The sequence below is a fragment of the Schistocerca gregaria genome, chromosome 1, assembly GCF_023897955.1.
Source record: "Schistocerca gregaria isolate iqSchGreg1 chromosome 1, iqSchGreg1.2, whole genome shotgun sequence".
Lineage (NCBI taxonomy): Eukaryota > Metazoa > Arthropoda > Insecta > Orthoptera > Acrididae > Schistocerca > Schistocerca gregaria.
In genome coordinates, this window is record NC_064920.1 from 840,471,394 (window position 1) to 840,491,015 (window position 19,622).

General features: G+C 38.9%; 1 protein-coding gene across 1 annotated transcript in view; it reads right to left on the reverse strand.

Moving 5' to 3' along the window:
* Nucleotides 1-644: 644 nt before the first annotated feature.
* The window catches only part of LOC126272404 (beta-glucuronidase-like), a 126,706-nt gene continuing 107,728 nt past the window's right edge, over nt 645-19,622 (reverse strand). Inside the window, exons 11-13 of the mRNA XM_049975236.1 lie at nt 15,601-15,777; nt 2,181-2,319; nt 645-1,280 (exon numbers count right to left, since the gene is read on the reverse strand). Coding sequence (XP_049831193.1) covers nt 1,117-1,280; nt 2,181-2,319; nt 15,601-15,777 — 480 coding nt within the window. The 3' untranslated portion in view covers nt 645-1,116. The remainder of the gene's footprint in view (nt 1,281-2,180; nt 2,320-15,600; nt 15,778-19,622) is intronic.

The window sequence follows — 19,622 nt, forward strand, 5'->3', positions numbered from 1 at the left end:
CCATGTAACTGAAGGTGGAGCGGGCAAAAAGTGAAGGAAAGATAAGGAACTAATGATATCAGCTGCATTGGAATGTTATGTGGAATCAGCAGCAACCGATGAAAAAGTGTGCTGGAATGGGACTCGAATCTGAGATCTCCTACTTACTAGGCAGTTGTATTAGCCACTGCACCATCTGGACACAATCTTTATCATAAATGTGTGGACTATCTCTGCACAATCCCTGGCTTACATTCCCACCTATCCTATTCGCACATGTCTGAAAGAAGACAGACAGCATGCATTCACATAAAAATAACTCTGTTGACATTTGAAGTCAGAGAAGCAATTAATTCTTTGATACTTGAAGAAACTGTTTGGTATGTGTTATTTAACTGCATCCTAGATTGGGTTAAAAAATTCTACATATCTCTATTTGGTTTAATGCAAAAATCTTCAGTTATTTTAATTTAATAATATTTGTGAAACCAAGAACTTATTCTAGAATTTTCTGAGTGTCATAAATTAAATGCTCATGATTGATGCTTAAAGAATGCAGTACTTAAATCCCATACTGGATACATAATCCTCAGCAGACAACAGAGGGTTCTGTATTGCAGGAAAGAGGTCCTCTAACAAGATAATGCAGCTTGGACTGACTCACATTTTCAAAGTAAAAGCTTCATGTTATATTCCAGTTTTATTACAAAATAAAAAAAAATACATTCTTTACAAACTGTAGGATTAAATCACTGTTAATAAGAATAACAGTGCATGGTATTTTTGACTGCACAGTGTCTTCTAGTGTGGAATTAACAAAATTTAATACTGTTAAATGTATGTTACACAACATATAAAATATTACTTAAATCAACATTTTTATCAGTACCTACAATATATTTTCAGAAGTGTTAGTAGAAATATGGCAGGTGGAATTCTTCACTTGTTCTAGAATTTCTGTGCCCAAGTATGTATATAGATCTGCAGCTAGCAGCAGACAAAATAATTCCATGTATCTGTTCTTTTTTGTGTGTAAATAAAATCTTGGGTTCTTAGTAAATAGGTGTAGTATAGACCAAGTAATGTGCTGATGTCTGGTACAGGCAATGGATGCAATACAGCACATTTTCCCCAATTTCAGCAAGTACTGCAAACATAGGGGTTAAGATCTTCAGGAAGTGTTGCATTATAATCTTCTTTGGCAAGGGACCAATACCGCTGTCTCACCATATGTGCTGTCATTTTGGGCTGCCGTGCTCTTGTAAAGATTCCCTTCTTATTTCCTGCAGCACGTTTGGAATCTGCAATTAATCAGTGAATATTAAATTAATTTTTGAACAAATTATATAGTTAGTTCTGTCTCCAATTAGTGTCTGAGTGTGACAGTGGAAGGATTACGCTACTAGACTGTTGTGAGGCACTATCATCTGGTGCACCAATTTATATTTTGCAAAAATGTGACTGATTATTTTGAGCAGGAAGTGGTTTAATGTGTCAAGGAAGTTTTTAAAAATCATTGGATCATCCCCAGGTACACAAAGTTGTCGTACTCACTGTAGGACATACATCCATACAATGTTTTTCACCAAAAATGTAACTTCTGCCATACTGTTATTGGACAAGTATGGGAGTCTTATTTATTAGATTAAATCTATGAAACACTATAATCAGCATTGTAAATAACAAGTCAAATTGTTATGCAAATCATTCCAGATTTGTGTAAAAATTTGATGTAGTGCTGATTCTAGTAGTTCAAACTTGAATATGCTCTTTTAGTATGACAAATCATGCACAACCTGACACACAATAGTTGATTGTTCAACACAATACAGTAAATATTCAGTTTTTTAATGTTGAAGCCAGTGTACATGCTTTAAATCTTTTTAGTTTGTCATCTTTGTATATGTCAGAATGGTTTACTGCACCGTTGAAACTGGTATTTCCAGCAAAGAATGTTGACACACATTGAATGACTTTTACAGCCTGATGATTGAAAAACTCGACAGATATCATTAACACATCATCAAGAACGTGGCTAAAACGAGATGATATTATTATTATTATTATTATTATTATTATTATTATTACAGTCAAGTAGCAAAAGGACAGGCACTGGTGTCAGGTATGGGGCTTTGCTGTGACCAGTGGCAGCCTCTTGGCAGTCAGTGCCTTAAATCATTATGCTGCTGTTGATTACTTACTCTGAGCAGTTTGGAAATCTGCAAAATTCCATATCATTTCCCCAACAAAGTAATCTCTTTCTCGAAGTTTATCAAAAGCTTTGAAGAATGCAGAAAATAAAGCTCCTTGGTACTCCTCTGACCACATGAATTCAGGTTGCTGCATTAAAGAAAAGATTTAGTTATGATTTGCAATATTGTTACTATATATTTCTAATCATCAATAGATAAAAAAACTTCTCTGTTAAAATAATAAAAATAATATAAAATAATAGTTTTCATGTAAAAATGTTGGGCAGATGAAAGTAGTACTCATGCTCTGCGCATTCCATACAAACTTAATTACGTATATAGACAGTTCAGGTCAGTGGCGGATACAGAAAAACGTCAAGGAGGTGGTGCCAAAGATACCTTCGGCTACCTTTACTTTCATCGTAATAAAAAATAATCAAGTCACATGCAAAGCTCAAGAAATTTTTATTTAAACTGATTATACACATATACAGTAGAGTCTCGATTATCCGAACTAAACCGGCCGTGGCAAGGTAGGATAAGTGGGAAGGTTGGATAACACGGAAAATAATACAAAAAAACACAAAAATTAAACTAAAGTAGGCCAATGAGTTAAACATTTAATACAATACAAATCAAATTAGACTGAATAGATATTTACTGTGTGAAGAAGATAGTAATTGTCTTTTGTTTGCTTGCTGTTTTTGCTGGTAAATCATGTAGCCTCTTAAGAAGTAAAACCTCAGTAGACGATGTTTCCTCCAGTTGCTCTACATATTTTAAAGCAGTTTCTAAGGCCTTGTGTCGTTCGTTGTGAGAAATCTTTGGCACACTTTCCTCCACTACATCCGCTTCTTTGTCTTCTTCTTTTTCGTTTACCATGTTGACTATTTCTTCATCTGTCACTTCAAATTCTTCATCCTGGACAATCCATTCATTTATGTCATCTTCTGTGGCATCAGCACATCCCATAACTTTTCATAACAATGAAAGCAGGGTAGTATTTTCTGTTTTGGTTTGCTGCTGTAGATTTTCATTATCTGGAGAATTTTCTTGATTTTGCTGTATCAAAATTTTCCAGGATTTTGCAGTTGTATTTGTTCCAACAGTCTCCCAAGATTTGACCATGTCATAAGCTACGACTTTCAAATGAATATGGCGCAACTGCTCTAGCATGTCTTCTCCCTTGTCCATAGCATTAATTAAAGAGGAAAGCAAGTTTCTGCGGTAGTTTCTCTTCAGTGTATCTAAGGTCCTTTGGTCCATAGGCTGACATAAGGATATGACATTTGGAGGCAAAAACATGGCCTTTATATCTTTATCTTGAAGTTCATCTTCGTTAGGATGACAAGTGGCATTGTCTAGAAGCAACAGTGCTTTGCGGGGTAAGTTGTTGACTTTCAAAAACTTTTCAGTTTGTGACACGGACTCTTTAAAACCCATTCTTTAAAAATCCAAGCATTTTTTTGGTTGTAATATTCCACCAGTAAAGCATTTTTAGATACATTTTAAAATGCTTTCAGTTTTTTTGACTTACCTATCTTAGACAGTTTCATTTTCAAATTTGCTGTGGCGTTAGTGCATGCAAGAATTGTCACTCTTTCTTTGCTATGTTTGTAGCCTGGCGCTGCCTCTTTGGCCTTTGACGGTAATGTTTTTCCCAGTAACATTTTGTAATTGAGACCAGTCTTGTCACAGTTAAAAATTTGATCGCCTGTTAAGTTTTCCTTGTCCAATACCTTGTGAAGTTTATTCGTAAACAATTGAACAGCTTCAAAACTTGCTGAAAGCTTTTCACCACAGACATTAAGTTGCCGAATTCCATATCTTTCCTGCCATCTATCGAGCCAGACTACACTAGCTGTGAAATCAGGTTCACCTACATTTAGTTTGTTATGAAACTTTAAGGCTTTTTTTTGCAAAATAGGTTCCGACATGGGTACGCCTTTATCTCTATGTTGAGTAAACCATAGGAACAAAGCTTCACTTACTTTTTCAAAATCACATTTTTTTCATGGTTTTCTGATCTTCTAAAACAGCTGAGGTTGCTCGCTGAGAACACCACTTCTCAATTTCATTGCGGTTCCTTTTCCAGTCTCCAACTGTTGTTTTCCCAATGTTATAATTTTGCGCCACTTTTAATAAAGTTTCACCATTGTCTATTCTTTTTAAAGCTTTAAGTTTTCTTCCATTGAAACGACCACATTTCTCCCTTTTGAAGCCATCACCACAAATTTTTACAATAAACAAAGTGCAACACGTCCACTCCACTACAGATCTAAGTTAACACTGAGGAGTGAGGAGTAACAGACGGCGACAATGAACTGAGTATCAACAAACAACACGTTAGTCACTGAACTATTGTTGGCTGGCACAAAGCTGGCACGGTGAAAGGGTCGGATAACACAGGAGGTTGAATAACCGAATACCAGATAATCGAGACTCTACTGTACAATACAATGCCATCTTATGATATAAAAAAGTTAACAATTGTGGTTTCTCTTCCTTAAATGATGAATTCTACATGCCTGTTCTTTCCTGGCAAGTTGCTTAATTACATTGTCAATAGGACAATCAATGTCAGGATGAGTGTTCAACAGAACTAAGCCATTAAGTTGATCCCTATGTGACAGACAGAAACTTACAAAATACAACTACTCGATTTAGTCGAGTGGACTGACGAAAGAAACGAACGGATAGTGTGCGAGCTGACTGGTTGGGGCAATGCGGGTGGCATTGTGGGTGGCCCCCATATGTATCTGCCACTGGTTCAGATATCCCGAGAATCGAGAATTGCAATGATTTTTGCCTGTTACTGACACAAATACAACGAAGATATTGATCCCGGAAATTCCAAGACCTTCAAGAAGGTTTTAATTTTAAGTTTGGAATTGGATAAAAAATGACAAAGGAGATATTTTTGTGTCATATGAATACAGTTTAACAGTTTTCTGATTTTTTCCTGTACTTTTACTGTGAAAGCTTGCTACTTGCCAAATTTCATGTTTCTAGGTCAGTAGATTTTGATGAGTGACTTTGTGAGTATGAAAATAGGCCATATAAATAACCATATACAGTTACTACACTGCTAAGGAACTATAGACCTTGGAATTTGACAAACTTCATCTCGGTATGTGTGTCCATTCGTGAGGAAAATGGGGCCTCAACAGATGGATGGACAGACAGACCGACAGAAAGAAAGTCAGATTCCAAAGAGAATTCTTGTCACTGCAGGTAAACTATCCACAGGTGTCCAAGCTGTACGGCAGTGATTTTTGTTGTTGTGGTATGGTGACAGCTGTCAAAATACAGGCATTGTTGGTGGTTAGTTACTTTAATATGGATATAAATGTGGGTGGAGCCATCAGAGAGGTGGAGATCAACATCCAGGAAAATGGCATATTGGGGCTTGAGGAGGATCAAGTGGAGTGGGTGAGGGAGAAAGTGTTGAGGTTGTGGAGGAATGAGGTTAGCATGTCTTACCTTGTCCAGATAATGAAAATATCATAAATGAATCTGAACCAGACAGGAAGGTTTCCTCTAGGTAGCCATAGCTGTTCTTTGGATTTATGTATATACCTCCCCCACAAACAATAAGTAGTGTGTGTTATCAAGTAGTTGGTAAAGTGCATGAGGAATGAAGTAGTGAGTTTGAAGTCAGAAAGAAGTTTGGGGAGGTAGTGTTCAGTAGTGGAAAGGCCACAGGCATGAAGGATGTTGCCGTTTAGGGAGGTGGCATCAACAGTAATGAGCAGCGGTCCAGATTATAATGGATATGGTGGAGAGTTGGTTAAGGAAGTTGTTGGCATCTTTGATGTGTGACAGTAGGCTTCAAGGGATTGGTTGGAGGTATTGGTCAACAGGAGTGGAACTTCTTTCAGTGGAAGCACAATAACCAGTTACAATGGGGCATCCGGGATTGTTAGGTCTATGGGTTCTGGGAAGCATGTAGAATGTGAGTGTGCAGGGGGTCATTTGGATGAGGTATGAGATGAACTTGGGAGAGATTCTGGGATGGGCATAAGGATTTCAGCATGGATTGGAGGTTATGTTGGATTTCTTGGTTGGTGGTCACTATGGCAGAGCTCGTAGCTGAAAGAGTCAGGCCATTGACAGAAGCCATCCATCATGTAGTCACTGTGATTCATAATGACAGTGCTGGAGCCTTTGTTTGCAGTGGGGATGATTAAATAAGGGCCTGTTTTGAGATTGTGAATTGTTGCCCTTCTTCTGTTGAGAGGTTTGTGTTATTGAGGAAGGACCTGGGGAAGGATGGTGAGGCCAAGTTCAAGGTAGGGAAGGTGACCTGGGGTGGTTAGGTGCGAGGGGAGGGGGGGTTATGGTTGGATGGTGGAATGAACTGCGAGAGGAAATGTTCAATGTTGGGATTAGGTTAGCTATGGTTGGAGGGATTGGTAGCAAAAAAATGTTTCCACTGTAACGATCAGGAGATGAGAGTAGGTCTTTGATGAGTCCAGCATCGTTAACCTTGCCTGTGGTGCTTTAAGTGATGCCTTTGGACAGGGCTGAAACTCCTGTGGAATTGGATGTTTTTGATGGAACAATCTTTTGAGTTTGTTTGGGTTTTGGGTTTCATCGAGTGATGGGAGAGAGTTTGGAGAATATGACAAGTTGAAAAGGTCAGCTAGTTAGACTGTGGGGGCTATTAGGGGTTGATGTGGGAGTAGAACAAGTGTTGATGGATAGTGGTGTTCCAAGGTAGGATTAGGATGTTAAGAACTTTGATAATTTGTGGATCTGGTGTCTGAAGTGCTGTTCGAGGTGTTGGGGAGCAAGGGTTTCAACTTTTCGAGATGTGCTGTATATAGTTAGGATTAAACTGTAATAATATCTTGTGGAGAGAGCAGAGCTGGTTGCTTGCACGAGGGAGATGTGTTTTGCAGTACCAGGATTGTGACTGGTGGAATGTAGTTGGTACCACTACTGATATTGAGGACATTTTATTGATATTAAGGACATTTATATTACTGGTGTTACTGATGTTACTACTACTACTGATTTTACTGATGTCGCTGTTGTTGTTGATGAAGCTAGTGACTCTTCCTCTACTTGGCTGTCAGTGACCAGTGGTTGAAAACATGAGGTGTTGGAGTCACTGGCACTGACTGGCAGGCACAAGTCACCTCAGGTAACAGAAAGATCAATGGACCCCAGAATTCGTTAGCTGCTGTGGAAAGGTAACTTGAGTAGTACTACATTCAGTGAGGGTGCAAAACTGCAATGATGGGCTTCCTGTCAAATTAGGAATGTATCCCATACTAACATTGCAGGAATCTAGTCACATTATGTCATGGAGACAAATTAGCTAATAGTTATGCTCTGAGGATTAAGAAACTTGTGTCAGTGTGTATAAATCAGTAGACCTACTTATACAAATAAACATATTAAAATTCATAACCCACAGATACCAGGTGCATATAGTCACAGACAAGATATTAAACAATAGCCGAAGAAATCAATTGTCAACATTGATCATCTTGTGTCATGGTCTCAAGGGCAATCAGTATTACAGTTTATTTTAATTACATATGCTTATACAAATGTGTCATATGTGCAGATTTAAGATGTATTTAGTAGTTAATTATATAATTAATCATTTGGTCATTAATGTAGACAAATATCACCTAAACAGTTCTGAGCACACCACTGAATAGGGCATATAAAGACACTCAATATAAACAGTTCATGTTTGTTTATATTTCCTGATGTATCTTGAGAGAGAGAGAGAGATTGAAAGAGAGTGTCTTAAATACTTTTGTAAATGTTCGGTTCTGAGCAGCAGTTGTGGCTTAGAATTATTTTTTGTGGACTTGGGAGAGATTGAAAGACTTCAACGTTTTGAGTGTGAGTTGTAGGACGATAATGTGAGGTCCTAAACTGTATTTTTTTTTTCAGACAGACTATTGAACTTTTGTGAAGGTGAGGCATTTCAGAACTTTGCACTTACACATCAGTTAAATAAGTTGTTATTTACGGAATCTGCTATCACATGTCATTTATTATTTTTATTTCAAGCTTTAAATTCAGTGCCTAAATTTTACAAGTTACATCTGCTTTGTTTGTTTTACTGTAAGGCAACTATTCATAAGTTCGATTGTTGTGGTTTTTTTTTCAGAATATTAGAGATAGCACAAACAATAACCCATGTAATTTACAGACAGACATCTAAATTTTTAATATAACCAATTGCATCATTCACTAACATCAGTAAATAGTTGAAAGTTCCACAGTAGGTCTTGTTGTGACATTCTGTAACAATATGATGAATGATTTGCTAGGCTGTTTGACTGTCCTATACATGAAAAGAGTGTATTCTTCTGCCATGACGTTGTCCATGTTCTGTGTGATTGTTCAAAGGCATGGGGTTTCTTTCTTATGCAGGGCAAGTCTCGGCAATGTGGAGGACAAAGCCTTTGTCCAGTCTTTTTCTCATGAGTCTGTTAAGGTGAATTAAGGCGTGTACTGTTCCATGGCTGTTTTCTTGATCAAATTTGGTTTCTTTCTAGGATAACCACATCTAGATGGATATGGAGATTCTAGTTGCCTTGTATATGTTTCAAATCCTGGTGCAGAGCTGTTTGTTGTCAGTGGCCAGGGAGCAGAATGCATCACAGTGTGGACAACCATTTGATGGGGGCTGATCTTACTGTGCCATCGATAATTCTCATCGTGTTGTTCAGTTGTGCCTCAAGAGAGTTTGTGTGAGTGCACTATTGAGCCATGCAGGAGCTCCATATTCTGCAGCAGAGTAGACTAGTCCATTGAAGTGTGCAGAGTTTCAACGGAAGAACTCCAGGTCATTCTGCATAGCTCATGTGGGATATTGTTCCTAGCCATATCTTTGCAGTGGTGTTTTCCAGATGCTTCTTGTAGGACTGGGTCCAGTCCAATGTAACCTCTAGATATTTTGGCTGCTGATTGCGGTGAAGCAGTTTGTCACCAAAATAGACCTAGAGTTGTCTGTTGCTGCTCTGTTGCACAAATGAAAGCAGGCCATCTCTGTCGTGATGGTGTTTAGTTACAGTCTCCATTTCTGAAAGTATGTTCCCATTATTGCCAGATGAGATGTTAAGGTGGCTTCCATTTATCCAAAAATTCTAGTGTCCGACTGTAGCATCCAGTCACTGACGTATCCAAACTTATGAGATCGAGTTTCAGGCATATCGGATATGTACAGATTAAACAGGATTGGAGTGAGGACAGATCCCTGAGGCAGTCCTTAAAGAGCTGTTGACCAGTATGGCTTGTAAAGACCTTCCAGTAAGCATGCTATTAGTAAGTTCAACTGTTTTTCTGCATGGATTGTTTGAGTGATTTTGTAGAGAAGACTGTGTCTCCATACTGTGTCATAAGCTGTTGAGAGATGCATAAGTGCATTGAATGTTTTAAAATTCTTTTGAAAGCCTGCTTCTATATAGGTCATGGGTGACATTATCTGGCCTGTAAAGCTTTTTTCTGGGTGAAAGCCAGCTTGTTCAATCAGAATTTTCTCAAGTATTGTAGCTGAGATTCTTTTGTAGATTATTCTTTCAAGAACTAAGAATTTTCAAGAAGTAAGAATGGCTGTTGAGTGTTAGTGTTGTGGCTTGTTGCTTGGTTTCACTGGCTTAAGTATAGTGATGACATTCAACATTTTCATTTTGTTCAGGATTCTCCATCTCATCATGATATCACTAAAGAACTCTGCTTGCCATCTTTGGTATATTTACCACAGTTAAGGGGGAATTCAGGATGAACTGCATAGGCCCTCGTGCCTTTCCTGTTTTAACTCCTTTGAGTGCCATTGTTATTTCCTCAACACTAAAAGGCTGGGAAAATTCAGTAAGGTTGGTGCTGGATGTTGTCAAAGCTGTAAATTCATGATTTATATGGGTGGTGTGTGCTTTTGTCCCATAGGGTTCTTGAACAAGTCACATCATTATTTCCAGTTCAGCCTGAATATGAGGCTGTTCTGCCTTCTGCATCCTCAGGACTTCTGCCTAGTTTCTTTAAAATTGCCCATGCTTCTCTGCTAGGTCTTTTGAAGGCCATGTTCAGGACTGTTTCTGTCTATTTCTCACATCCAGCCATGTCTAGTGTGAGTAGCAGATCATTGGATATCTCTCTGTCCCCTCCTTGGAGGAACTCCTTATATAGTTCTTCACACTGAACATTCCATCCTGGTATGCACTACTTGCAGAATCGTCTAGGGATGGTCCTCTTTGCTGTTTCAGTCACAACTCTTGTGAATCTTTGGGAGCTTTCAGTAGTGGGTGGAATCTAACCTAAGCATTTGTCAAGGTGGCTGGAGAAGTTCTTCCAGTCTGCCTTCTTAAAATTTCATCTTGGATGGGAATAGGACCGGATCACAGGGATGGTTATTCCTATTTCAATTAGAGCTGGGATCAGTGTTTGCTATGTGGGAAGTCTTGAAGTATTCTGCAGGTTGCTTGTAGCAGTATGTTCTTATTGTCTTTGCTCACAAAGCACAAATCAAGGTTGTATTATAGATTCCAGGTTGCTGATTTAAAAGATCCCTCCTCTTTTGCATCATTGGTCCAGCTATTGTTGCTATCATTGGGCTTATAATTCTGTTGCATATGATGACTGTTAAAAGTCTCCAACACAGACTGCTTGGTGGGGCAGTAGAGGCAAGATTTCAGACATGTGGGGGATTTACATACACAGCTCAAAAGAATTAGGGGACATGTATACCAATGTGTGCTACATTAAATCTGTTTTGACACAGGCAGTACCTGTGGTCATATTGCATAATTTTAGACCTTTGTTTTAAGTGTATGCAACAACTAATGTCATTTGCCATCTATCGGCCCCTGCTGCTCCCCAAGAAAGAAGTGAGCAGTGGTAGCACAGAGTTTGCAAGTGAGATACACAGATTGTCATTTGTGGACATTGTATTCAACCAAGCACATACAATGAACATTTTAATGCAGTACAAGTTGCCAGGACAATCTGTTTCATCCAAGAAGGATGGAATTTCTGTTGTGTTGCTATATATGCCAATTTTTCTACATATGCCTCCCATAGATTCTGGATACACTATGGGGAGAAGAGTGTCTACACAAGATGTGTTGAACAAAATTGCCAATGCTTTACAACCTCACTTGAAGACTGATATTTGGCCTTCTCTGCATTGTGGTGTCATATGACTACTGCCAGAGCATTGTAGAACCTTTTCATAAGGGCAGAACCTTTTCAAAAAGGCCATTGGAGCTGCTGTGTCCAGTCATACAGTAAGAAACAGGTTATTAGAAATCACCTTATGACCCAGACATGCTGTTTGAATACTCCACTTGACATGAAAATGTCTGGCAGCTCACCTACAGTTCCACCATTCCTGTCGGATCTGACAACTTCATCATTGGTAAAATGTGTTATTCACAGATGAGTCCAGATTTCCTCTCGTCCAAGGTAAAGGCTATGCCCTTGTGTGGTTAGCAGTAGCTGTCAATTTTTTTCCAAGAAGTCAACAGATTTTGTAAGGTTCTGTGATGGTGTTGGGTGGTGTCAATGTTGACAGCCATTTGGATCCCGTCATTGTGCGTGGTCTCCTTACCTCCAGCTAGTATACTAAACAGAACCTGTTGGACCATGTGGTGGCTGCTGTATATGGTAGTGGCCCTGAATTCATTCTCAAGCTTGATAATTCCAGAATCCATGTGGCAGTAAGTGCCAGGGATGTCTCTTAAAGCCAGGACATTGAAATAAAGGAATGGCCAGTAGTGGGCCCTTCCCTAAATCCCATCAAGAATGTGTGCGACATGCTTGACAGACATGTTTGTGGTCATCCTGTTTCACCACAGACTTTCTGAGAACTCTCAAGTACTCTCATTCAAAAAAATGGGTGTGAATACAACAGGGTGACAGCTGCAACTTATATGGAGCATGCCACATAGGTGTTGCCTAGTGATTATGCTTGTGGAGGGTATATATGGTCTCACCATCCAATGAAAAGCACCCAGCATAATGGAATGGATGATTATTTCCATTTTGTTTTTGACACTTCTCAGGCACTTCAGTTCTTGTTATCTAAATGAATGAAGATATAATGATGTTTTCTTGTGTACATAATTTCTGAAAGATGAAGGTATAATTTGACAATTTATCCAGTCCTCAGTTATTACTCACTAGAGTATGGCAGTGCCCAAAGCCCTGTTTTCATAATTCTTTTGAAGTGTGTATTACTGATGGTTATTTCTCCTAGTTTGATGATGACCTCATGAGTGTTGTTGGTGATGGATTCGTAACAAGGTGGGTATGTTCCATGGAGGAGCAAACGTATGTAGCGACTCTGTAAGTGAATAGGAAATAAACATCTAATTTAATTTGTCCACACATGTTTGTTCTTGGCTACCAAATTCTAAATTACAGCCTTTAAGTTATTATTTAAATTTGTAAACTTGTCTGGCTTAGGATTGTTTCAACTGAATAATCATTTGTAACAGCTGTTTTATTTGTACTGAGGACATCTGCAGGAAAAGTTTGTAGGAGTATGAAATTCACAATGACAACATACATGAGATACTAGAATTCAGGATTACTTTCTACCCAAAACCACTGTACCAGATTGCTGTTTGCTCTCAACAACAGGAGCAAATAGGTTAGGACTTAACAAGATGCAGATTTTGTTGGCCAAACTTCCATGCCATTAGTGCTGTTTCTGACTCATCTAGTATTGCAGACTTTGGATTAACAATCAGTGGCAGATTACTTACAAATATATGAGATTCTGCTACTAGTAATAGAACAGAGTAGAATACATTGATTGAAGATCTAGTTTTCCTGAAAGCAATGAGTTTGCTTCATTCAAATATAAGGCACCCTTTATAGGTAAGTTTATTCCATGTCTATTGAAATGCACATAGAAACAGGGCATATGTAAAAGACAGAAGAATAATTTTTTAAATAGACTATATTGACATAACATGCTTTAAGAGTAAAGGCAACCATTCACTGAGCAGAAGTCTTGAGTTGTCAATAAGCACACGCAAAAAGGACATAAACACCTGCATGCTAGTGCCCCTCCATAGTGCTAGCTGGATGCACAATGCCAGGAGTGTAGTTTGGCAGATAGACTGAGGTGCGTTTGGGGTTGTATTGGGTGAGGTGAAATGGGTATAGTGAAAAGAAAGGTGGGAGGGAAGAAGAGGGCTTGAGGGTGGATAGCTAGTGGCTTGGAGGGAGGCAGCCAGTTTGCTGGTGAGGAATGGAGGAGGGACGGGTAGCAAGTGCACAGGCTAGACATTCATGTTACACGGAGAGGTGTATTGGGAGGGGGAATACAATGCAGAGGGAGATGAAGATATTGGGGAGGGTGTGGGGTGATCAGTTAACAGAGATTGGGGCCAGGATGGTTCTGGGAGTGAAGGAAATGTTGTAGGAATAACTTCTGCTTAGTACTGAAAAGCTGGTGGTGGAAGAAAAGATCAAGATGGCATGGTTTGTGAAGCAGCCATTGAAATCGAGAATGTTGCCAGTGGGTGGTCAACATTGTTCTTGGCCAGTTCAACAGTGGCCATTCATTCTGGTGGAGAGCTGGGTAGTTGCTATACCAACATAAAAAAGCTGTGCAGTGATTGCAGCAGAGTTGGTACAGACAAAAACCATGTCATATGTCACCTCTACTGCAATCACTACACAGTGTTTTATGTTGGTATGGTGACCAACCAGCTGACCACAATAAAAAATGGCACCACGAAACTGTGGCGAGTAACAAATTAGACAACCTGATTTCTTAACATGTAGCTGAGCACCACATGCTCTATTTCAATGGCTGCTCCATGACACTGGTGATGGAGGAAAGGATCAAGATGGCCATCTTGATCCTTTCCTCCACCACTAGCATTTCTGAACTACACAGATGGGAGTTGTCCTTGCAACACATCCATCAGTTCTGGAACTGTCCTGGCCTTAATCTCCATTAACTGACTGTCCTCATATCCTCCACCCCTTTCTCTGTCCCATCCTCCCTCCCACATTATTTTTCCATGTCACGTTCATTGTGTGTTGCTCCCCACCAGCTCCAACACCAGTGCATCACATGCCTAACCAGCACCTGCCACCCCCTAGCCAGTAAACTGACTTCCTCCCTGCAAGCCACTTGCTGGTCACTTCCAATACCTCTACTTGCTCCTGCCTCCCACTCCCTATACCCACCCCATCAAATATAACCCCCCACCACACCTCAGTCCACCTGCTGAATTGCAAGCATGGCATTGTGCATCCAACTGGCCCTATGTATGGGCATAGGCGTGCCTCTGTGTGTGTGTGTGTGTGTGTGTGTGTGTGTGTGTGTGTGTGTGTGTGTGTGTGTGTGCACGAGCATGGGAAAAGAACTAACTCTGAAAACTAATAACTTTTCTCTCTTTTTTCCTTGTGTGCCTTTTAACGATACCATGCTTCTGCTTTTCTATGAGTGGCCTCATTTACTCCTAAAGTATTTATACTCTTGCCATTATACTTGACGTTGCTTAGATATGAAGAATACAAGAGATCATCTCTTTGAGGAAGGTCTATGTAAACTGAATCTCAAAGTTAAATTTGTTGTGTTTTTTTTTTTTAAGTTCATTCCTGTATAAATCATTTGTGCAATCAAATATTACAGATGCTTTGATTGCACAGTGTATTGTTAGTTTTATTACATTTATTTTTAAATTTCATGCATGTGAGTACTCAGTTTCACAGACTGGCTTTTTTCAGTTCTTAGTGGCATCAAAAAGCTTCTACAGTTCGTTTTCTATGACTCTCCAGAAGATGATACTACTGGATGGAATACCAACAGTGGAAAGATTAAAGGTAATGACTCAGCAAATGGCTTAGGCCTTGAGCACTCTGTGTCTGTCCAAGACTCAACTGTATGCTGGGTACTTACCTTTAATTTTTTTGTCATTTTTATTGTGGTTTTGAGATAAATAGTGCATCATTTCATAAACAGGATGCATTACTTGAGGAAATGTAAAGGTTTGGGTAACAAAATAGCATGAATGGTGACTAAAGCACAGAGGCAGCGATAACAAAAGTTTTATACTTCATGTAAATTTAATTGCCATGCTTTTCACTTTATAAAATGAGGCTTTCTGACAACTGTGTCTGTAAATGTTCTTATCTGAAAAACAGAAATCTCTTTCATTCTTAATTTGCAAAATTATTAAATATGTGAAATCTATGCTTTAATAGTACACTACTTAAGAAACAAAAAAACTGGATTGGAGGTGTAGTTTCTTAGCAAGTTCTATAAAAGAAGAAAAAAATGTAAATTCATATGCTACTGTAAGATTTAGATTCTGTTGATTTATTCAGTTTTTTTGGGTACTGGAAGCATACAAACTGATAATGTCATGTAAAATTTGTCACTATCAAATACTTTGTCAGATAAACATACTGCAATTACTAATTTATTTTTCCTTACCGAGTGCAGCCCAACAATGTTTTCAGCTCCATATTCTGTAATTATTATTGGTTTGTTGTACTTTTCTCTCCACATATCAATTTCCATTATGAACTGTGGTTCAATTGTTTCAAGAAGCCCTCCATTCTCATACCATCCTAGGTAACGGTTCACTCCAATAATATCCAAGAACTGACTCTGCAGAGAGAAACATGATTGAAACACTGTACTGCTACTACAGTCATATGATTTGTGGCTGTTAGAGGAACATAAACAGTACTTTACTTGTATTTAGGAAGAAAACCTTATTTCCTGTAGTCTAATGTCAAATTGATATTTTGTCAAATGACTACCAGATTCAGTACCAGGTACCATCATCAGACCATTCTACATTCAAACACATCACAGTGCACAAATAAAATACTCTTTGAGAAACATTTAACTTTCCCATGAATAGGCAAAGGTCCCGAGTTCTAGTCTCGGTCCAGCACACAGTTTTAATCTACCAGGAAGTTTCGTTTATATGTAATATTTTCCTATATGATACAAATGAATATCAAAACACCAAGGCAGCTAAAAAAAGCAGGAAGATATGTGTGTTCAGCAATCAGACAGAGATAAAGTTGTGGCATACCTCAATGAGGAACTTGAAACTTTTAACTCCAGACAAGAGTGTGTAGAGAAACTATGGATCAAGTTTCAAAGAATAGTTGACCAAGCACTGGACTGATATGTACCCAGTAGGAAAGTTCATAATGGAAAAGATGCTCAATGGTGTACAGTTACAGCAAAGAATTTTCCAAAGAAGCAGAGATAGCTACACTATATTTATAAGGCAAAGCATAGGGCTATAGATAGAGAAATGCTGATTGAAATGCATCTTGCAGTCAAGAGAGCAATGTGTGAAGCTTTCAGTGCCTATTGCTGCAGGATATTATCAAATTATCTTTCACAAAAACCAAAGTAATACTGATCATATATAAAGGCTGTTAGTGGCACTAAAGTTAGTGTCCAGTCACAAGACAAGAACTGAAATTGAGAGTAGCAAAGCAAAATCGGAAATGCATAATTCTGTTTTCAAATATTCCTTTACAAAAGAAAAGCCCAGGAGTATTGCACCACTTTAATTCTCATATCACCGAAGAAATGAGTGAAATAGAAATTAGTGTCAGTGGTGTTGATAAACAACTGAAATTGTTAAAACTAAATGAAGCCTCGGGGCTCATTGGAATCCCTTTCAGTTTCTATACTCAATTTGAAGCTGAGTTAGCCCCTTTGTCAACTATAATCTACCATAGTCATTGTCCTTACCCATCTACTTTCTTCCCTGTTCCCATTCCAGCACTTCACAGCCCTCTGTTCCACCAACGCATCCAATCTTTTTACTTTTCGCCTTTTCTTTTACCCCCCCCCCCCCCCCCATCTTGACCATTCACCGGCTAACCTCCCAACTGCACCTAGCTCCTCTAACCTCCCTCCACCTTGTTCCTGCATGCTCCCACTAGCAGTAATTTACTGTCCCCCCACCTCTCCCCTGCTATCCCTTCTCCTCCCCAACCCAGCCTCCTCCTTACCTCCACCAGTTGCCTATCCTTTTCATAATATGGAGTATATTGAATTAATAACACAGTACTGTAGGATTGAAAACCATAGATAGAGTAACATTGTGGTTTTTGGATCACTGAAAAGAGTTATATTTTGGTGTCTGAGGAGTGGAGATAAATGTCAACTGGAAAAAGCATGAACTCTGAAAAACTGAATATATGTAGAGGATGATTATAATTAAAGTTCCAGTTACAAAATTCTGTAAGAAAAGACTTGCTGCTGAGAATAACATCAAATTTTAATAGAATATTATCGAAGAAGGGGGAAACATCATGGAAACAAAAAGTTTAATGAAAATTTTGGAACCTTAAGTGGCAGAATATGCACAGTAAAAGTTTGCACCTATGAAGCTCAACATGTCTTTCTCAGTGTAGTATTGTGCATTGCTGGTAAAGCTCTTTTACAAGAATGGCAACTGTGCACCAGTAACTATGCAGAAGTTCTGGACACTGAAGGGTATAAAAAAAGGCATTGGTTTGAGGTCTGCTAAGGGTCCGGAGGAAACAGTTACTAAATTCATAGAAGACAGGTTCTTTTGAAGTGCAGTGTGGTACAGGGAAAAAAAATTGACCCAACATCAGTAAAAATATTTGGCCTGAGCATTGCAGGAAGGTTGTTCAAACATGCAGTGCATGGGGACGTGCCCATACTTTGGACACACCTGCAAGCAGGGCGCATAAAATTGTATGAAACATTCTGCATTGTTATATTAAAAACAAAGATTCCAAGACTTACCAAGCGGGAAAGTACCGGCAGACAGACACGCGTGTGTGTGTGTGTGCGCGCGAGTGTACACCTGTTCTATTTTTCCCCCTAAGGGAAGTCTTTCCGCTCCCGGGATTGGAATGACTCCTTACCCTCTCCCTTAAAACCCACATCCTTTCGTCTTTCCCTCTCCTTCCTGAAGCAGCAACCATCGGTTGCGAAAGCTAGTAATTCTGTGTGTGTGTTTGTGTGTTTTGTTCATTGTGCCTGTCTGCCAGCGCTTTCCCGCTTGGTAAGTCTTGGAATCTTTGTTTTTAATATATTTTTCCCATGTGGAAGTTTCTTTCTATTTTATTTACATCATCATTATTCTGCATTGTTATTCGCACAAAATTACCCATTTTCAGGAGTTGCTTCATTTTAACCTGCCAGTAAGACAAATGTTTGCTCTAAAATTTCTTGCTGGCATGGTAGTGGGCAATGAATGGCCATGGGGACCTTCTGTGGACAGATGAAGCCCATTTCCATTCCCAAGGACATGTCAATACAAAGAATTGCAGAATTTGGGAAACAGAAAATCTGCTTGTAAATCAACCAGTAGTGTTTCATTTTGCAGAAGTAACTTGTGTTCTGTGGGTTGATGGATCATTTACCATAGGGCCATATTTTTCCTGCAGATTATCCTACCTGTACCGTCATTGCTAAATGCAATGGGGGTCTTTTGCTCAGCAATGTCATTCCAAACCTTCAACATTGTGGATGTCTGCTTAGCATCATTTTTATGCAAGGTGGCACTCCTCTGCACATTACAGCTGATGCAGATGCATCTTGGAAATGCTAGAATTATCAGCCACCATTTCTCTACAGCCTGGTCATCTAGATCACCTGATCTTAATCTGCTTGACTTCTGACTTTGGGGTTATCTGAAAGGTACTATGTTCAGTGCTCTGATTATAAAAATTGAAGGCACACATTGCACAGAACATTTTCAATGTGACCCCTCAGTCACTCCAGTCTGTTGTGCAACATGTTGTTTCTCAATTTTAACTTGTGGCAATAAATGTTAGGTAACATATTGAACATGTCATCCACCAGTCTCACGCCAATTAAAAACCAATGTCATTGCAGCTTTTTCTGTAGTTTTTGGCCTCTGATTTTCCTCATCCAATGTGGTATGACCATGTCAGGGGGGGAGGGAAACCAAACAGTGTCATAACTCTTGAACTGCAACCTTGAGCAGTCATGCGAATTATGCAGTGCACTTGGTTTTATGTGCAACTCACACTATAGCCATCGTATTGCAGTTCATCTGTCATATGCAGCCAAACTTATTTATGTTATTATGAAGCTTATGGCAACATCTAGTAGGAAAATTTTCATTATTTTTGTTTGTTTGCATAACCCTTATCCCTTCTTTGACAATGCTCTGTTCTCTGTATCGTATAACACAATTCTTTCTTATTCGTATTGGTATATCAAAGATAGTTAAAGTTTATTTTTATGTAATTAACTTTACATCAGCTCCCTAAATTGTTTTGACCGGTATAATGTGAATTCAGATCGTTATGTATCTTACAGCCCTTATGTGACCTGTTTTAATTTTCTCTTAGTTTCAGCTTCAAGTAAATATAAAAATCTGCCCATGACTGTAATTGTCATTAAAGTGAATGCACATCAGTTTTATTATCCCAGAAGATTGGCGCCAGGGTTTGTGTTCACAATTCACAGTGGTA